At 45.6% G+C, this 14,206-nt stretch overlaps 1 protein-coding gene across 1 annotated transcript in view; it reads left to right on the forward strand.

The window, feature by feature from the left end:
• LOC126456483 (frizzled-4) overlaps positions 1–14,206 on the forward strand; it is a 479,673-nt gene that overhangs the window by 111,631 nt on the left and 353,836 nt on the right. Inside the window, exon 2 of the mRNA XM_050092233.1 lies at positions 6,069–6,490. Within this exon, the coding sequence (XP_049948190.1) occupies positions 6,069–6,490 (422 nt within the window). The remainder of the gene's footprint in view (positions 1–6,068; positions 6,491–14,206) is intronic.

The raw sequence follows: 14,206 nt of genomic DNA on the forward strand, positions 1-14,206 counted from the left end.
GATATCATTTTTGAGACGTTTGTATTCCTTTTTGCCTGCTTCATTTACTGCATTTTTATATTTTCTCCTTTCATAAATTAAATTCAATATTTCTTCTGTTACCCAAGGATTTCTACCAGCCCTCGTCTTTTTACCTACTACATCCTCTGCTGCCTTCACTACTTCATCTCTCAAAGCTACCCATTCTTCTTCTACTGTATTTCTTTCCCCCATTCCTGTCAATTGTTCCCTTATGCTCTCCCTGAAACTCTGTACAACCTCTGGTTCTTTCGGTTTATCCAGGTCCCATCTCCTTAAATTCCCATCTTTTTGCGGTTTCTTCAGTTTTAACCTACAGTTCATAACCAATAGATTGTGGTCAGAGTCCACATCTGCTCCTGGAAATGTCTTACAATTTAAAACCTGGTTCCTAAATCTCTGTCTTACCATTATATAATCTATCTTAAACCTGTCAGTATCTCCAGGCTTCTTCCATGTATACAACCTTCTTTTATGATTCTTGAACCAAGTGTTAGCTATGATTAAGTTAAGCTCTGTGCAAAATTCTATCAGCCGGCTTCCTCTTTCATTTCTTAGCCCCAATACGTATTCACCTACTACGTTTCCTTCTCTCCCTTCTCTTACTACCGAATTCCAGTCAGCCATGACTATTAAATTTTCGTCTCCCTCCACTATCTGAATAATTTCTTTTATTTCATCATACATTTCTCCAATTTCTTCGTCATCTGCAGAGCTAGTTGGCATGTAAACTTGTACTACTGTAGTAGGCGTGGGCTTCGTGTCTATCTTGGCCACAATAATGCGTTCACTATGCTGTTTGTAGTAGCTTACCCGCACTCCTATTTTTTTTATTCATTATGAATTCGACTCCTGCATTACCCCTATTTGATTTTGCATTTATAACCCTGTATTCGCCTGACCAAAAGTCTTGTTCCTCCTGCCACCGAACTTCAGTAATTCCTATTATACCTAACTTTAACCTACGCATTTCCCTTTTTAAATTTTCTAACCTACCTCCTCGATTAAGGTATCTGACATTCCACGCTCCGATCCGTAGAACGCCATTTTTCTTTCTCCTGATAACGACGTGCTCCTGAGTAGTCCCCGCCCGGAGATCCGAATGGGGGACTATTTTACCTCCGGAATATTTTACCCAAGAGGACGTCATCATCATTTAACCATACAGTAAAGCTGCATGCCCTGGGGAAAAATTACGGCTGTAGTTTCCCCTTGCTTTCAGCCGTTCACAGTACTAGCACAGCAAGGCCGTTTTGGTTAGTGTTACAAGGCCAGATCAGTCAATCATCCAGACTGTTGCCCCTGCAACTACTGAAAAGGCTGCTGCCCCTCTTCAGAAACCGTAAGTTTGTCTGGCCTCTCAACAGATACCCCTCCGTTGTGGTTGCACCTACGGTACGGCTATCTGTATCGCTGAGGCACCCAAGCCTCCCCACCAACGGCAAGGTCCATGGTTCATGGGGGGGGGGGGGGGGGGGGGCGGAATGGAATTTACGGTAGGATATTCGAACATTTGTTGTGAACTGCACAACAGGTGAAATGCGATGTGTACGAGAATGCTTGGAGGTGAACGTGTAGTAGTGTTTACTGACTGTTGTACATGTGTAGACCTGACAATATATAGGGTAGTACATGAAATAAATAACAATGTACGTTAAGTATGCTCATTTCAGAAAACATTCGGAATAGGGCGCTTCAAATGACTTAATGAATTGCTGCGACAGAAAACGAAACACTGCCGATAAAATTTCGTCGGTTGTATACCGAACAGCAGCCAAGTTCCTATTTTTATGTAACCGTTACCTAACAGAATAGTGATGATCGGGTTTAGCTGTTTTGTGAGCTGTTTTCATTCAGAATGATGCTGCTTAACAATGTCAAACACAATCGAGAGGGGTTTTTGCAGTAATCAACATCAAGATATTTTACACTATTTGGGCGATATATTGTGGTTAGAGACAATGTGAGGCAGACACTACTTTCGTCTTACACTTCTAGTTACGGTTAATCCCGACACGGGTCAGTACTTTGATATGTCGTCACACGCTGTAGCAAGAATCAGCACACACAATCCTCATTGCAAACCAAGGTGTGGCCGGCGCGGTTGACGCGAACGCGGACTTTCACGCTCCATAAACTTTTTTGAACTTTCGTCAATAACACTACTTGTCACGATTTGGTGTTACGTTTTACCGAGAGTGAAGCGGTGACGGTGGGGCACTCTCATCCGATATATCACGGGATACTTTTCGCGCCATTACAACCGCTATAAGCGCACTCACCGACGGCTACGCCCGGACTGCTGTCACCTACACTCACTTAGCGCTCGCTGCGCTTGACAATCCATTGTGCATACTATCGACCTCTGCGACGCAAAATGTGTTTATCTCTGAGTTAGAGATGGTGGATCCATACAAACAGATAGAGCAAATCAGTTGAGAAATATATAGAGTCAGAGGATGTTCCTTTTTATTCTATTTTTTAAATTGTGTATTTCGAGGAAACCAAAAGAAAATGTTTTTCGGTTTTTTTGTTCCTTAAAAAAATGGCTCTGAGCACTATGGGACTTAACATCTGTAGTCATCAGTCCCCTAGAACTTAGAACTACTTAAAAACTAACCTAAGGACATCACACACATTCATGCCCGAGGCAGGATTCGAACCTGCGACCGTAGCAGTCGCGCGGTTCCGGACTGAGCGCCTAGAACCGCTAGACCACCGCGGCGGCTTTTGTTCCTTATACAAACATGTGTCGACATATTTTACAGAAATAAAATAAGATCTTCGGAAGATGACTTACAGGTGTCGAATCATGTTTGTGTGAAGAATGAAAAGAAGAGAAATGTTGGGTACTGGAGAGGGCGCTATTCTAAAACGCCGAATGACAGTCTTATTAACATTACGTCAAACAGCTTGCTCTTTACGTTTTTGTCAAGCTAATCCAGACGGCTAAAGAAGTAATCTACACTGAAGAGCCAAAGAAACTGGTACAACTGCGTAATATCGTGTAGGCCCCCCGCGAACACGCAGAAGTGCCGCAAGACACGACGTAGCATGTACTCGACTAACATCTGAAACATCCAGAAGGAAGCTGACGCCATGAATCCTGCAGGGCTGTCCATAAATCCGTAAGAGTACGAGTGGGTGGAGATTGCTTATGAAAAGCACGTTGTAATACATTCAAGATATGCTCAATAATATTCATGTCTGGGGAGTTTCGTGGACAGAGGAAGTGTTTAGATTCAGAAGAGTGTTCCTGGAGCCACGCTATAGCAAATCTGGACGTGTAGGGTGTCGCATTGTCTTGCTGGAATTGCCCAAGTCCGTCGGAATGCACAATGGACATTAATGGATGCATGTGATCACACAGGATGCTTCCGTACGTGTCACCTGTCAGAGTCGTATCTAGACGTATCAGGGGTCCCATATTATTCCAACTGCATACCTCCCACTCCAATACAGAGCCCCCACCAGCTTGAACAGTCCCCTCCTGACATGCAACGTCCATGGATTCATGAGGTTGTCCCCATACCAGTACACGTTCATACGCTAGACACAATTTGAAAACAGACTCGTCCGACCAGGCAACATGTTTCCAGTCATAAACACTCGAATGTCGGTGTTGACGGGCCCTGGTGAGGTGTAAACCTCTGTGTCGTGGAGTCATCAAGAGTGCACAAGTGGGTTTTCAGCTCCTAAAGCGCATATCGATGATGTTTCGTGGAATGGTTCGCACGCTGAAACTTTTTGATGGCCCAGCATTGAAATGTGCAGCAATTTGCGGAAGGATTGCACTTCTGAACGATTCTCTTCAGTCGTCGTTGGTCCCGTGGTCCCGTTCTTGCAGGATCTTTTTCCAGCCGCAGCGACGTCGGAGATTTGATGTTTTACCGGGTTCCTGATATACGTAGTACACTAGAGATATGGTCGCACGAGTAAATTCCCAATTCACCACTACCTCTGAGATCCTGTGTCCCATCGCTAGTGCGCCGACTAACACCACGTTCAAACTCAAATCAAATGGTTCAAATGGCTCTGAGCACTATGGGGCTTAACATCTGAGGTCAACAGTCCCCTAGAACTTACAACTACTTAAACCTAACTAACCAAAGGACATCACACACATCCATGCCCGAGGCAGGATTCGAACCTGCGACCGTAGCGGTCGCGCGGTTCCAGACTGAAGCGCCTAGAACCGCTCGGCCACACCGGCCGGCGTTCAAACTCACTTAAAGCTTGATAACCTGCCATTCTAGCAGTCAATATAACATCTGCGCCAAATACTCGTTGTCTAATATAGGCGTTGACAACCGTAGCGCCGTCTTCTGCCTGTTACACATATCTCTGTATTTGAATCTGCCAACCTATACCAGTTACTTTGGCGCTTCAGTGTAGATTGTGGTAAGATAAACCACCTTATCAGTGAACTGCGCCGTTTTGTTTGGGCTCCTGCTGTGGCGTGCCAGGGTGCTGTGGCGCTGGGATTTCAGTGTGCAGGACGACTGCAAACAAACAGCAGATTAAATACACTACTGGCCATTAAAATTGCTACGCCATGAAGATGTGCTACAGACGCGAAATTTAACCGACAGGAAGAAGATGCTGTGATATGCAAATGATTAGTTTTTCAGAGCATTCACACAAGGCTGGCACCGGTGGCGACGCCTACAGGCTGCTGACATGAGGAAAGTCTCCAACCGATTTCTCATACACGAACAACAGTTGACCGGCGTTGCCTGGTGAATCGTTGTTGTGATGCCTCGTGTAAGGAGGAGAAATGCGGACCATCACGTTTCCTACTTTGTTAAAGGTCGGATTGTAGCCTATCGCGATTGCGGGTTATCGTATCGCGACATTGCTGCTTGCGTTGTTCGAGATCCAATGACTGTTAGCAGAATATGGGATCGGTGGGTTCATGAGGGTAATACGGATCGCCGTGCTGGATCCCAACGGCCTCGTATCACTAGCAGTCGAGATGACAGGCATCTTATCCGCACGGCTGTAATGGATCGTGTAGCCACGTCTCGATCCCTGAGTCAACAGATGGAGACGTTGCAAGACAACAACCATCTGCACGAACAGTTCGACGACGTTTGCAGCAGCATGGGCTACCAGGTCGGAGACCATGGCTGCGGTTACCCTTGACGCTGGATCACAGACAGGAGCGCCTGCGATGGTGTACTCAACGACGAACCTGGGTATACGAATGGTAGAGCGTCATTTATTCGGATGAATCCAGGTTCTGTTTACAGCATCATGGTGTTCGCATCCGTGTTTGGCGACATCGCGGTGAACGAACATTGGAAGCGTGTATTCGTCATCGCCATACTGGCGTATCACCCGGCGTGATGGTATGGGGTGCCATTGGTTACACGTCTCGGTCACCTCTTGTTCACATTGACGGCACTTTGAACAGTGGACGTTACATTTCAGATGTGTTACGACCCGTGGCTCTACCCTTCATTTGATCCCTGCGACACCCTACATTTGAGCAGGATAATGCACGACCGCATGTTGCAGGTCCTGTACGGGCCTTTCTGGATACAGAAAATGTTCGACTGCTGCCCTGCCCAGCACATTCTCCAGATCTCTCACCAATTCAAAACGTCTGGTCAATGGTGGCCGAGCAACAGGCTCGTTACAATACGCCAGTCACTGCTCTTGATGAACTGTGGTATCGTGTTGAAGCTGCATGGGCAACTGTACCTGTACACGCCATCCAAGCTCTGTTTGACTCAATGCCCAGGCGTATCAAGGCCGTTGTTACGGCCAGAGGTGGTTGTTCGGGGTAGTGATTACTCAGGATCTCTGCACCCAAATTATGTGAAAATGTAATCACATGTCAGTTCTAGTATAATATATTTGTCCAATGAATACTCGTTTATCATCTGCATTTCTTCTTGGTGTAGCAATTTTAATGGCGAGTAGTGTATTTAACTCTAACTAAAAGTTTATCATTGTCCTTCGTGTAAGTCCTGCTCGCAGATCTCCTGTAGTTCGCCCTTTGTGAGCCGCCACTGTGATGTCTAAACCCCTCGGTCGTGTTGCAGGGCCCTCCCGGCGTGCCGTCGCGCTGCCAGCCGGCGTGCGACGCGGACGTGGCGTGGGCGGCGGCCGAGAAGCGGCTGGCCGAGGCGTGGGCCACCGGCTGGGCGGCGGTGGGCTTCGCCGCGTCTCTGGGGGCGGCGCTGACGCTGGTGGGCGGCGGGGGCGGCGGCCGCGGCCGGCAGGGCGGGGGCGGCGCCGGCTCCTCGGGGGCGGCGTCGGCGCGCTCGCCGCCGGCCGTCGCCTTCCTGGCGCTGTCGCACAACCTGTGCGCCGTCGGCTGGGCGGTGCGGGCGGCGGCGGGGCGGCGCGCCGTCGCCTGCAGCGCCGCCCACGCGCTGCTCATGACGCGCGACGGGCTGGCCAACGCCAACTGCGCCGTCGTCTTCCTGCTCCTCTACTACTTCGGCACCGCCGCCTCCGTCTGGTCAGTAGCGCGCTCTGCTCACACCTGGCCTAAACGAGAACGCACAGTCGCTTCATAATGTACTATCGATTATTGGAACAAAGTCGATCGCAGATACCTAACGACAGGCTCTTAGAACCTAAACTAAATTGACATTGCGTATATTCCATTTTCTTTTTATAAGACATGTTTATAACAACATTGTTGATTCAGTAGATACCGTAAGAGTCCTTCTGATATTGTATTTTAAGATCCCTGTAAGAAAGCTCCATTTCGAATGCTGAAACCACTTTAATTCATCACGTCATACTTTGCTACCTTGAACTGACGAACGATACTAGTCACAGATCATTCTAATTTCATAGGAGACATACACATTAGGTTAATTGCAAAACTGTGTCACGTAGTAATGAAATATGAAGCAATACTGTAATTACATTAAACGATTGTTTTCAGAAGTAACGTTCATTCAACTAATGTTAGAGAAGAAACGATCATGCTTTACACATACAACTGTAACCCAAACACATAACATGAATTAATGCAAATAAAATTTTAATCGTAATATTAAATTCTGAACAACTTTGGTAATATTACAGATACAAAAATCTAACACCAGTTTTGGAATAAGCACACAAATTCCTTTAATATGAGACATTTAACAGGTCCTTTAACAGTCCCTCTAAATTTCGTAAAATTACATTTACATCATTTTGCCAAGATGGCAAAAAACGTTGTCCAAACAATAATTGACTCAAATATGGCTCCTACCACATTAACATTACAGGAAAAACTCAGCCTTCAGACAGTTCAATTTTGCTGAAGAACAGTGTCATGTATCTGAGTCACTCTGAATTGTAGTGCAGCGTTCATTGAAACTTAATTGACCTACCATAATAATAACGTGCAACCTCCATTTAGAAGTCCACTCGTGTTTCCGTGCAGTTGGTCGTAATTTTAGTATTGTCTTTTCCGTTATTGAGTCCATACATATATTACCTGGCTCCTCTCTTGTGAAGCAGGCCAAATTACAGTATCGTTCTAGTTCTGAACACACAGTTTCATGAAGCCTGTATAAAACAAACTAAAAATGATCGAAAACGCAGATCACTTTTGCGCTAGCTTGTTGCCTTAGGAGCTTCCGGTCGTTTTCTTAATAGAGCTCCACTTAGTACAGAAGTAGCACAGGGTACTCAGTAGGTAGCGACCACGAAAGAGCGCTGTGCCTGGCCGTGCACTTCCCTCTCCTCTTCAAACCATCCCACCACGTCCCGTCGCGTCCCGTCGGGTCCAGAATAAATTACGATAGGAAGCGGTGCGCGCATCGAGCACGCGGATCTCAGCGCTCGTTCGCCGTTAAAAGCAAACAAGTTTCGCCTCGCCATCAGCACGGCGCGCGGAAAAAAGGAGCACGAGGAGATTATTTTAAATTATCGGCAAAGTGTAACAGCCGCGGCGCGCCTGTGATGGCTGCACCTCGCCACGGGCGTCATTATCGATAGTGGATAGTGAGGCGCGTCGACCCGCGGCGCGGTCGACAAAAAGCCGCAGCGCTGCTCGGCTGTCCGGCCACTGTTTGTCTTAACAATTACGGCCGGGCATCCGCTCTGCTGTGCGCATGCGCGCCAGCCCTGTCTCACCTGTGCGCAGTACCACGGCGCACCGGGCCATCGTCGGCTTTTTTTTGTGGCGCGCGCAGCACTGTGGGTAATCACCGTGGCGGAGCGGCGTGCCAGATGCCATGATGGCCGTCCGCAATCGATTCGATGCAGTTTTGATCGAGCTTTCCACGCCTCCTGCTGCTCCTCAACTTCTTCTGCCCCCCTGCGCCGGAGATCTCTTAATTCCCGTTTGACGTACTGGACACTCACCTTGCTCCGGAATCCAGGCGCGAAGCACTGATCCAGCATTGTGCAGGAATGGTAATGAGAGAAATGTAGATGTCATTGCATCCGGGCTGCTACAAATATGGTATTTTAATGGCAGCAGCACTATAGCGTATGCAGAAAGTGTATGAACAAATGCTTTTGAAGTGTCGGTCATACACACAGAAGTAAATGCCATCGGCATCGACTCCTCCACAATTAGAGCTAAGTCGATGTGAGTAAAATTTCATATTTTGTTATCTAGTTTACTTTCTTAGGCAAAACTACACCTCCCACGAAATTTCATACGTTGACCATTTCTTTTTTCTTTTATAATGTTATGACGACTTATCTGATAAGAGATGGAGAAACAAACTCTGTACAGAATCAACTGAAATGTAGATAAAGTATTCTGGAGAAATCAGAATACTTCGTACAAGGGTTTTTGACTGAAATACTGTGGGCTCAAAGCTATTTTTATTTATTTATTAGCGATTTCCCCGCAGTTCAGCCCACATGTGTGTTCGACACATATCACCTCCTCCTCCCCCTCTCTGTGTCCACCTCTGCCTCCTCTGTCTGTCCAACTCATCCTCCCCACTCTGCTTGTCCCTTAATCTCCTCCTCCCTCTCTCTTTGTCCATTTCCTCCACCACCTCTATCTTACCACATCTTCCTCCCCCTTTCCTCTGACCATATCCTCCTCCCTTTCCACTATTCCATCTCCACCTCCCCCTCTTCTTTTCTACCTGCCCACTACCCCTCTTCACCTTCCACCTGCCATGTGCACCTCCCACTCCTCACCTCTGTCTGTCCATTTCCTCCTGCCCCTCACTCTGTCCATCCCCCCCCCCCCTCTATCTATCTCAACCTGCCCACAGCCATGCTTGTCACCACATGCAGCCCCTACAACACGGTTCAGTAAATGGTTCAAATGGCTCTGAGCACTATGGGACTTAACTTCTAAGGTCATCAGTCCCCTAGAACTTAGAACTACTTAAACCTAACTAACCCAAGGACATCACACACATCCATGCCCGAGGCAGGATTCGAACCTGCGACCGTAGCAGTCGCGCGGTTCCAGACTGTAGCGCCTAGAACCGCTCGGCCACCCCGGCCGGCACAGTTCAGTAAAGCAGACTGATACTAGACATACAACATGCCTGTCATGCAGGGCAGGCTACACATCAGGAGCTTCAATATCATTTATCTGTTCCTGACGTACAGGCCGCCATGCGAAACAGGTCGATGCTAATTCAACACAATGCACCTGTAATGCAGGGCAGCCTACATGTTAGGGCCCAGAAAACTGTTTTTTGGCCCTGATATGTAGGCTGCCCAGCAAAGCTCGTTGATCTGGTTGGCCAATACTGTTTTCACACAATTTGCCTCTCATGATGGTAGCCAATATGCCAGGGGCTGGGAAAGTATGTTTTTCCTGTATGCCTGCTCCTGCCGGAGCTAGGAGTTTACAACAGTGCTGACACTCGTGAAGTCTGACGTCTCTGTGCTAGATTTGGTAGAAATTCATCCTGGAAATACATACATACATACACTCTGCTTTATGTAGCAGATTGGCTGGAAACAATAAAAAATGCTTTCTACATTTGACTTGCAGTGAGTCAGGAGCTAATCCATTCCTTTTATTAACATTTCTTGATTAAAGGAATGAAATCAGAATAGGTTAGGTCACAAACAAATTCGAGAACATTCGCTCCCTCCACCTCCCACCTCACTTTGACATACAACAAGACCATTCACAAATTAATCTAAATTTATTAAACATGAAAGTGGATTGTTTTTTCTTTTAAAATAAGTGCTATATACATATTCCCTTGTAACAGAAAGAAATGTCGTTTATCTCATTCCAGTGATGCACATTAAAAGAAGAAATAATTCTTTTCCATTTAAGGTAATACCTGAGATCTTTGAAAACTTTTAGTGGTAAAAATTTGTTGTTATATGTACAGGAGGATCAAAAATAACAGCAAAAACTGGCACAGTGAAAGTATACGATGGGAGAAGGAAGATGTTCCAGTAAGCATGAATCCGTGAACAAGCCATTTATAAGATAACTAGAATGTGTGATTTTATTTATTTAATCGTGTTGAGCTACATCTGTAATTAATTAATAGGCTATATATACTATGTTACAAATACAACTAAATAATAGTTATAAATTCATATATACATTCATGATCTTCACATGTCGTAAGTCATCATTGTTGTCTATAGCCAGACTTATATATGTCTCCAGTGTTCAGGACACTCCACTGCAGCGTCGTTGGACAACCACAGGTCTTGAAAATGGCATGTGGCCAGCAAGGATGGAAAGGTCAACAGGTGTGTCATCATTTGTTTTCTTCCACATTGGCAGGGTTCTTCTTCGGCATATCCCCACTTGAACAGATTTTGATATTCCCATTTGACACCTAAGTCTATTTAGGCTCTTCCAGACACTGCATTCCAATTGCGATCCAGCAGGAAGTTTTTCTTTAATGTTACAACTTTTCAGGCTGCTTTTACCCAATTTCTGTTTCCACATTGATTCCCTGGTGTAGATTGACTTTCGTTTAGTGGACGTTCAGCTTTTATGAAATCTTTCCTGGATTTAAGTCGTGCCACCACTGGGTGATGTGCGTACTGGGGATGTCTCCTGTCTTTGCACTTCCTGCTTCGTTCGGCCATCGCCAACGTTTGCCATCTGATCTGTGGGGAGGGGGGAGGGCTATTCCAGAACACATATAAAGGAGATCACGGTTTGTAGGCTTCAGGCATCGCGTAATTAACCGACATGAGTCATTCAGTGCTGCATCTAGCTTCTGGGCATGTGTCAATTTTCTCCGTACGGGGCATGCATATTCAGCTGGAGCAATGCACAATGCCAGGTATGATGCACGTAGAATTTCAGAATTTGCTCCCCAGTGTGAGTTGGTAAGTTTGCGGATTGTACCGTTCTGTGTGTTGACTTTCGCTCTAGTTTTTTCTACGTGTTTCTTCTAAGACAGTGTTCGATATAATGTGACTCCAAGATAAACTGGGATTCGGCAGTGTTTAACTGAGCTCCATTCCAAATGTAATTCCCTGTTTGCTTCCTTACTGTTCAGATGAAACAAACAAGTCTGCGTCTTTGCTGTATTCGGTCGAAGCTGGTTCCCGTTGTAATATTCAGTTAGTACTTCTAAGCCATCTGTTAGGTTTCTCTCAATCTGTTTGATTGATCTGGATTGGCAGGCTATGGCTATATCATCAGCATAGATAAAACTTCTTGTCGTCGGTCCAACTGACGGGTCATTTGTATACAGATTGAAAAGTAGAGGGGACTAAACACTACCTTGTGGGAGCCCATTCTTCTGGTTCCTCCAGCGACTTCTTTGCTCTTGAAATTCCACATAGTATCTTCTGTTGGAGATGAGTGTTCTCACAACTTCAGTAATATGGTAGTTTCCCGTCATTTTGAAATTTTTTCCCAGGAGGATTTTGTGCTTTATCGTGTCGTATGCTGCTGATAAGTCGACAAACACCACACCAGTTTTTTCTCCCTTCTCAAAACCGTCCCCTATGTATTGTGTTAGGCAGATGACCTGGCCAGTGCAAGACTTACCCGGTCTGAAACCTGCTTGTTGTGGAATGATTTGGCTTTCTAGTTGTGGTCCTATTTTATTCAAGACAAGACGTTCATATAGATTGAAAGGGCAGCTCAACAGCGATACTGGACGATAGTTCTTGGCATCATCTCTTGATTTACCTGGCTTTGGAATAGCTACTACCTTGGCCTTCAACTATGGCGTAGGTACCGTCTTGTTAGACCAGCAAAAGTTATAGAGTTGTAAGAGCCATTCCTTAGCTATGGGCCCAAACGTCTTCTTACAAGTTGCAGAAAATAATGCGTTGGTTTTCTTGGACTCTTGGTCTGGACATAAAGACACCCCTTTCTTTAGGAGGACAACGAAAAGACTTAATATAATTCGGGTTACACCCGGAACGTGTAATTCAGCCTCTTGATGAAAAGAAATTGAATAGTGTAACGCACTTTATAGAAAATTGTCTGACAATATAATTTCCGGTAGTTCTTCGTTATTTCAGGTCTATCAGCGGAACAGTATTGTTAAATTTTAGTCATTTGTGCATTGTCAGTTTGCATATCCACGTTTTACGAATTGATCAAGTATGTCTCGTACGCAGCACAATATACAGAATAACAAGGGCCACGCCCAGTTCTTACCCCATCCGAATTCCGTCTAAATAAAAGTAATAATTATTGTGAAGTGAGTGAATTAAGTGATTTTTGTTTTAACAGGTCTGCCTGCTGTAAGAGAAATGTTTGTTTCCATCATCCAATAAACACTTCGCATTTTTGTGACTACTACAGAGCATAAATATGGAATTGTTTCACTGTTAGTAAAATATACATTATCCAAATTTATCATAAGAAACGTGCTACACGAACTGTTATAAAATACCTCATGTCAACAAATTGAAGCTCTAATTGATGGAAGTCTGTAATATAACATCATAAACGCGACATGGATTGCGGAGCTGAAAAAATTATTGATTTTTGGCCAGTTGCAATATGCATAGATGTTTCTGGGACGATAATGGAAACAATTACAAGAACAACTTCCTGCATCAAAAAATTCAGGGTGGGTTTCGACACGTCGTATTGGACCAATGCATTGTTACGTCAATGTGAAGCCATCTTGAAGAGAATGACTTCAGTGAAAGTACAGTTGCACAAATGCAGAAGATAGCAAAAGAACACTATGTGCAGCTAACGGTGGAGATAGAGAATATGCCATGTACAGAGCGAAACATTTTATGTCCAAACATCACATACAACAAACTTCTCAATATGAAACTTCCTGGCAGATTAAAACTGTGTGCCCGACCGAGACTCGAACTCGGGACCTTTGCCTTTCGCGGGCAAGTGCTCTGCCAACTGAGCTACGGAAGCACGACTCGCGCCCGGTACTCACAGCCTTTCTTTGCCAGTACCTCGTCTCCTACCTTCCAAACTTTACAGAAGCTCTCCTGCGAACCTTGCAGAACTAGCACTCCTGAAAGAAAGGATATTGCGGAGACATGGCTTAGCCACAGCCTGGGGGATGTTTCCAGAATGAGATTTTCACTCTGCAGCGGAGTGTGCGCTGATATGAAACTTCCTGGCAGATTAAAACTGTGTGCCCGACCGAGACTCGAACTCGGGACCTTTGCCTTTCGCGGGCAAGTGCTCTCGGTCGGGCACACAGTTTTAATCTGCCAGGAAGTTTCATATCAGCGCACACTCCGCTGCAGAGTGAAAATCTCATTCTGGAAACATCCCCCAGGCTGTGGCTAAGCCATGTCTCCGCAATATCCTTTCTTTCAGGAGTGCTAGTTCTGCAAGGTTCGCAGGAGAGCGTCTGTAAAGTTTGGAAGGTAGGAGACGGATACTGGCAGAAGAAAAGCTGTGAGTATCGGGCGTGAGTCGTGCTTCGGTAGCTCAGTTGGTAGAGCACTTGCCCGCGAAAGGCAAAGGTCCCGAGTTCGAGTCTCGGTCGGGCACACAGTTTTAATCTGCCAGGAAGTTTCATATCAGCGCACACTCCGCTGCAGAGTGAAAATCTCATTCTGGAAACTTCTCAATAGACGGCGCCAAAATCATCTGGAACAAATTTGGCAACCGCAGACTTTGGAACGTGATATGAATACTACTGGGCCGAGGAATAAAAGTCTCGACTTTCGAAAAAGAGCGCTACGCGTTTTCCACTTTCAATACTGACGATAATGCACCGTGTATTAGTGTATCTCATTTCCTTACAGCATTCTGAATTTGATTAACATCCTTGAATTTAGCTGAAGTCAATTTTAGGTGGCTGAAGTAGATTCCGGA

The sequence above is a fragment of the Schistocerca serialis genome, chromosome 2, assembly GCF_023864345.2.
Source record: "Schistocerca serialis cubense isolate TAMUIC-IGC-003099 chromosome 2, iqSchSeri2.2, whole genome shotgun sequence".
NCBI lineage: Eukaryota > Metazoa > Arthropoda > Insecta > Orthoptera > Acrididae > Schistocerca > Schistocerca serialis.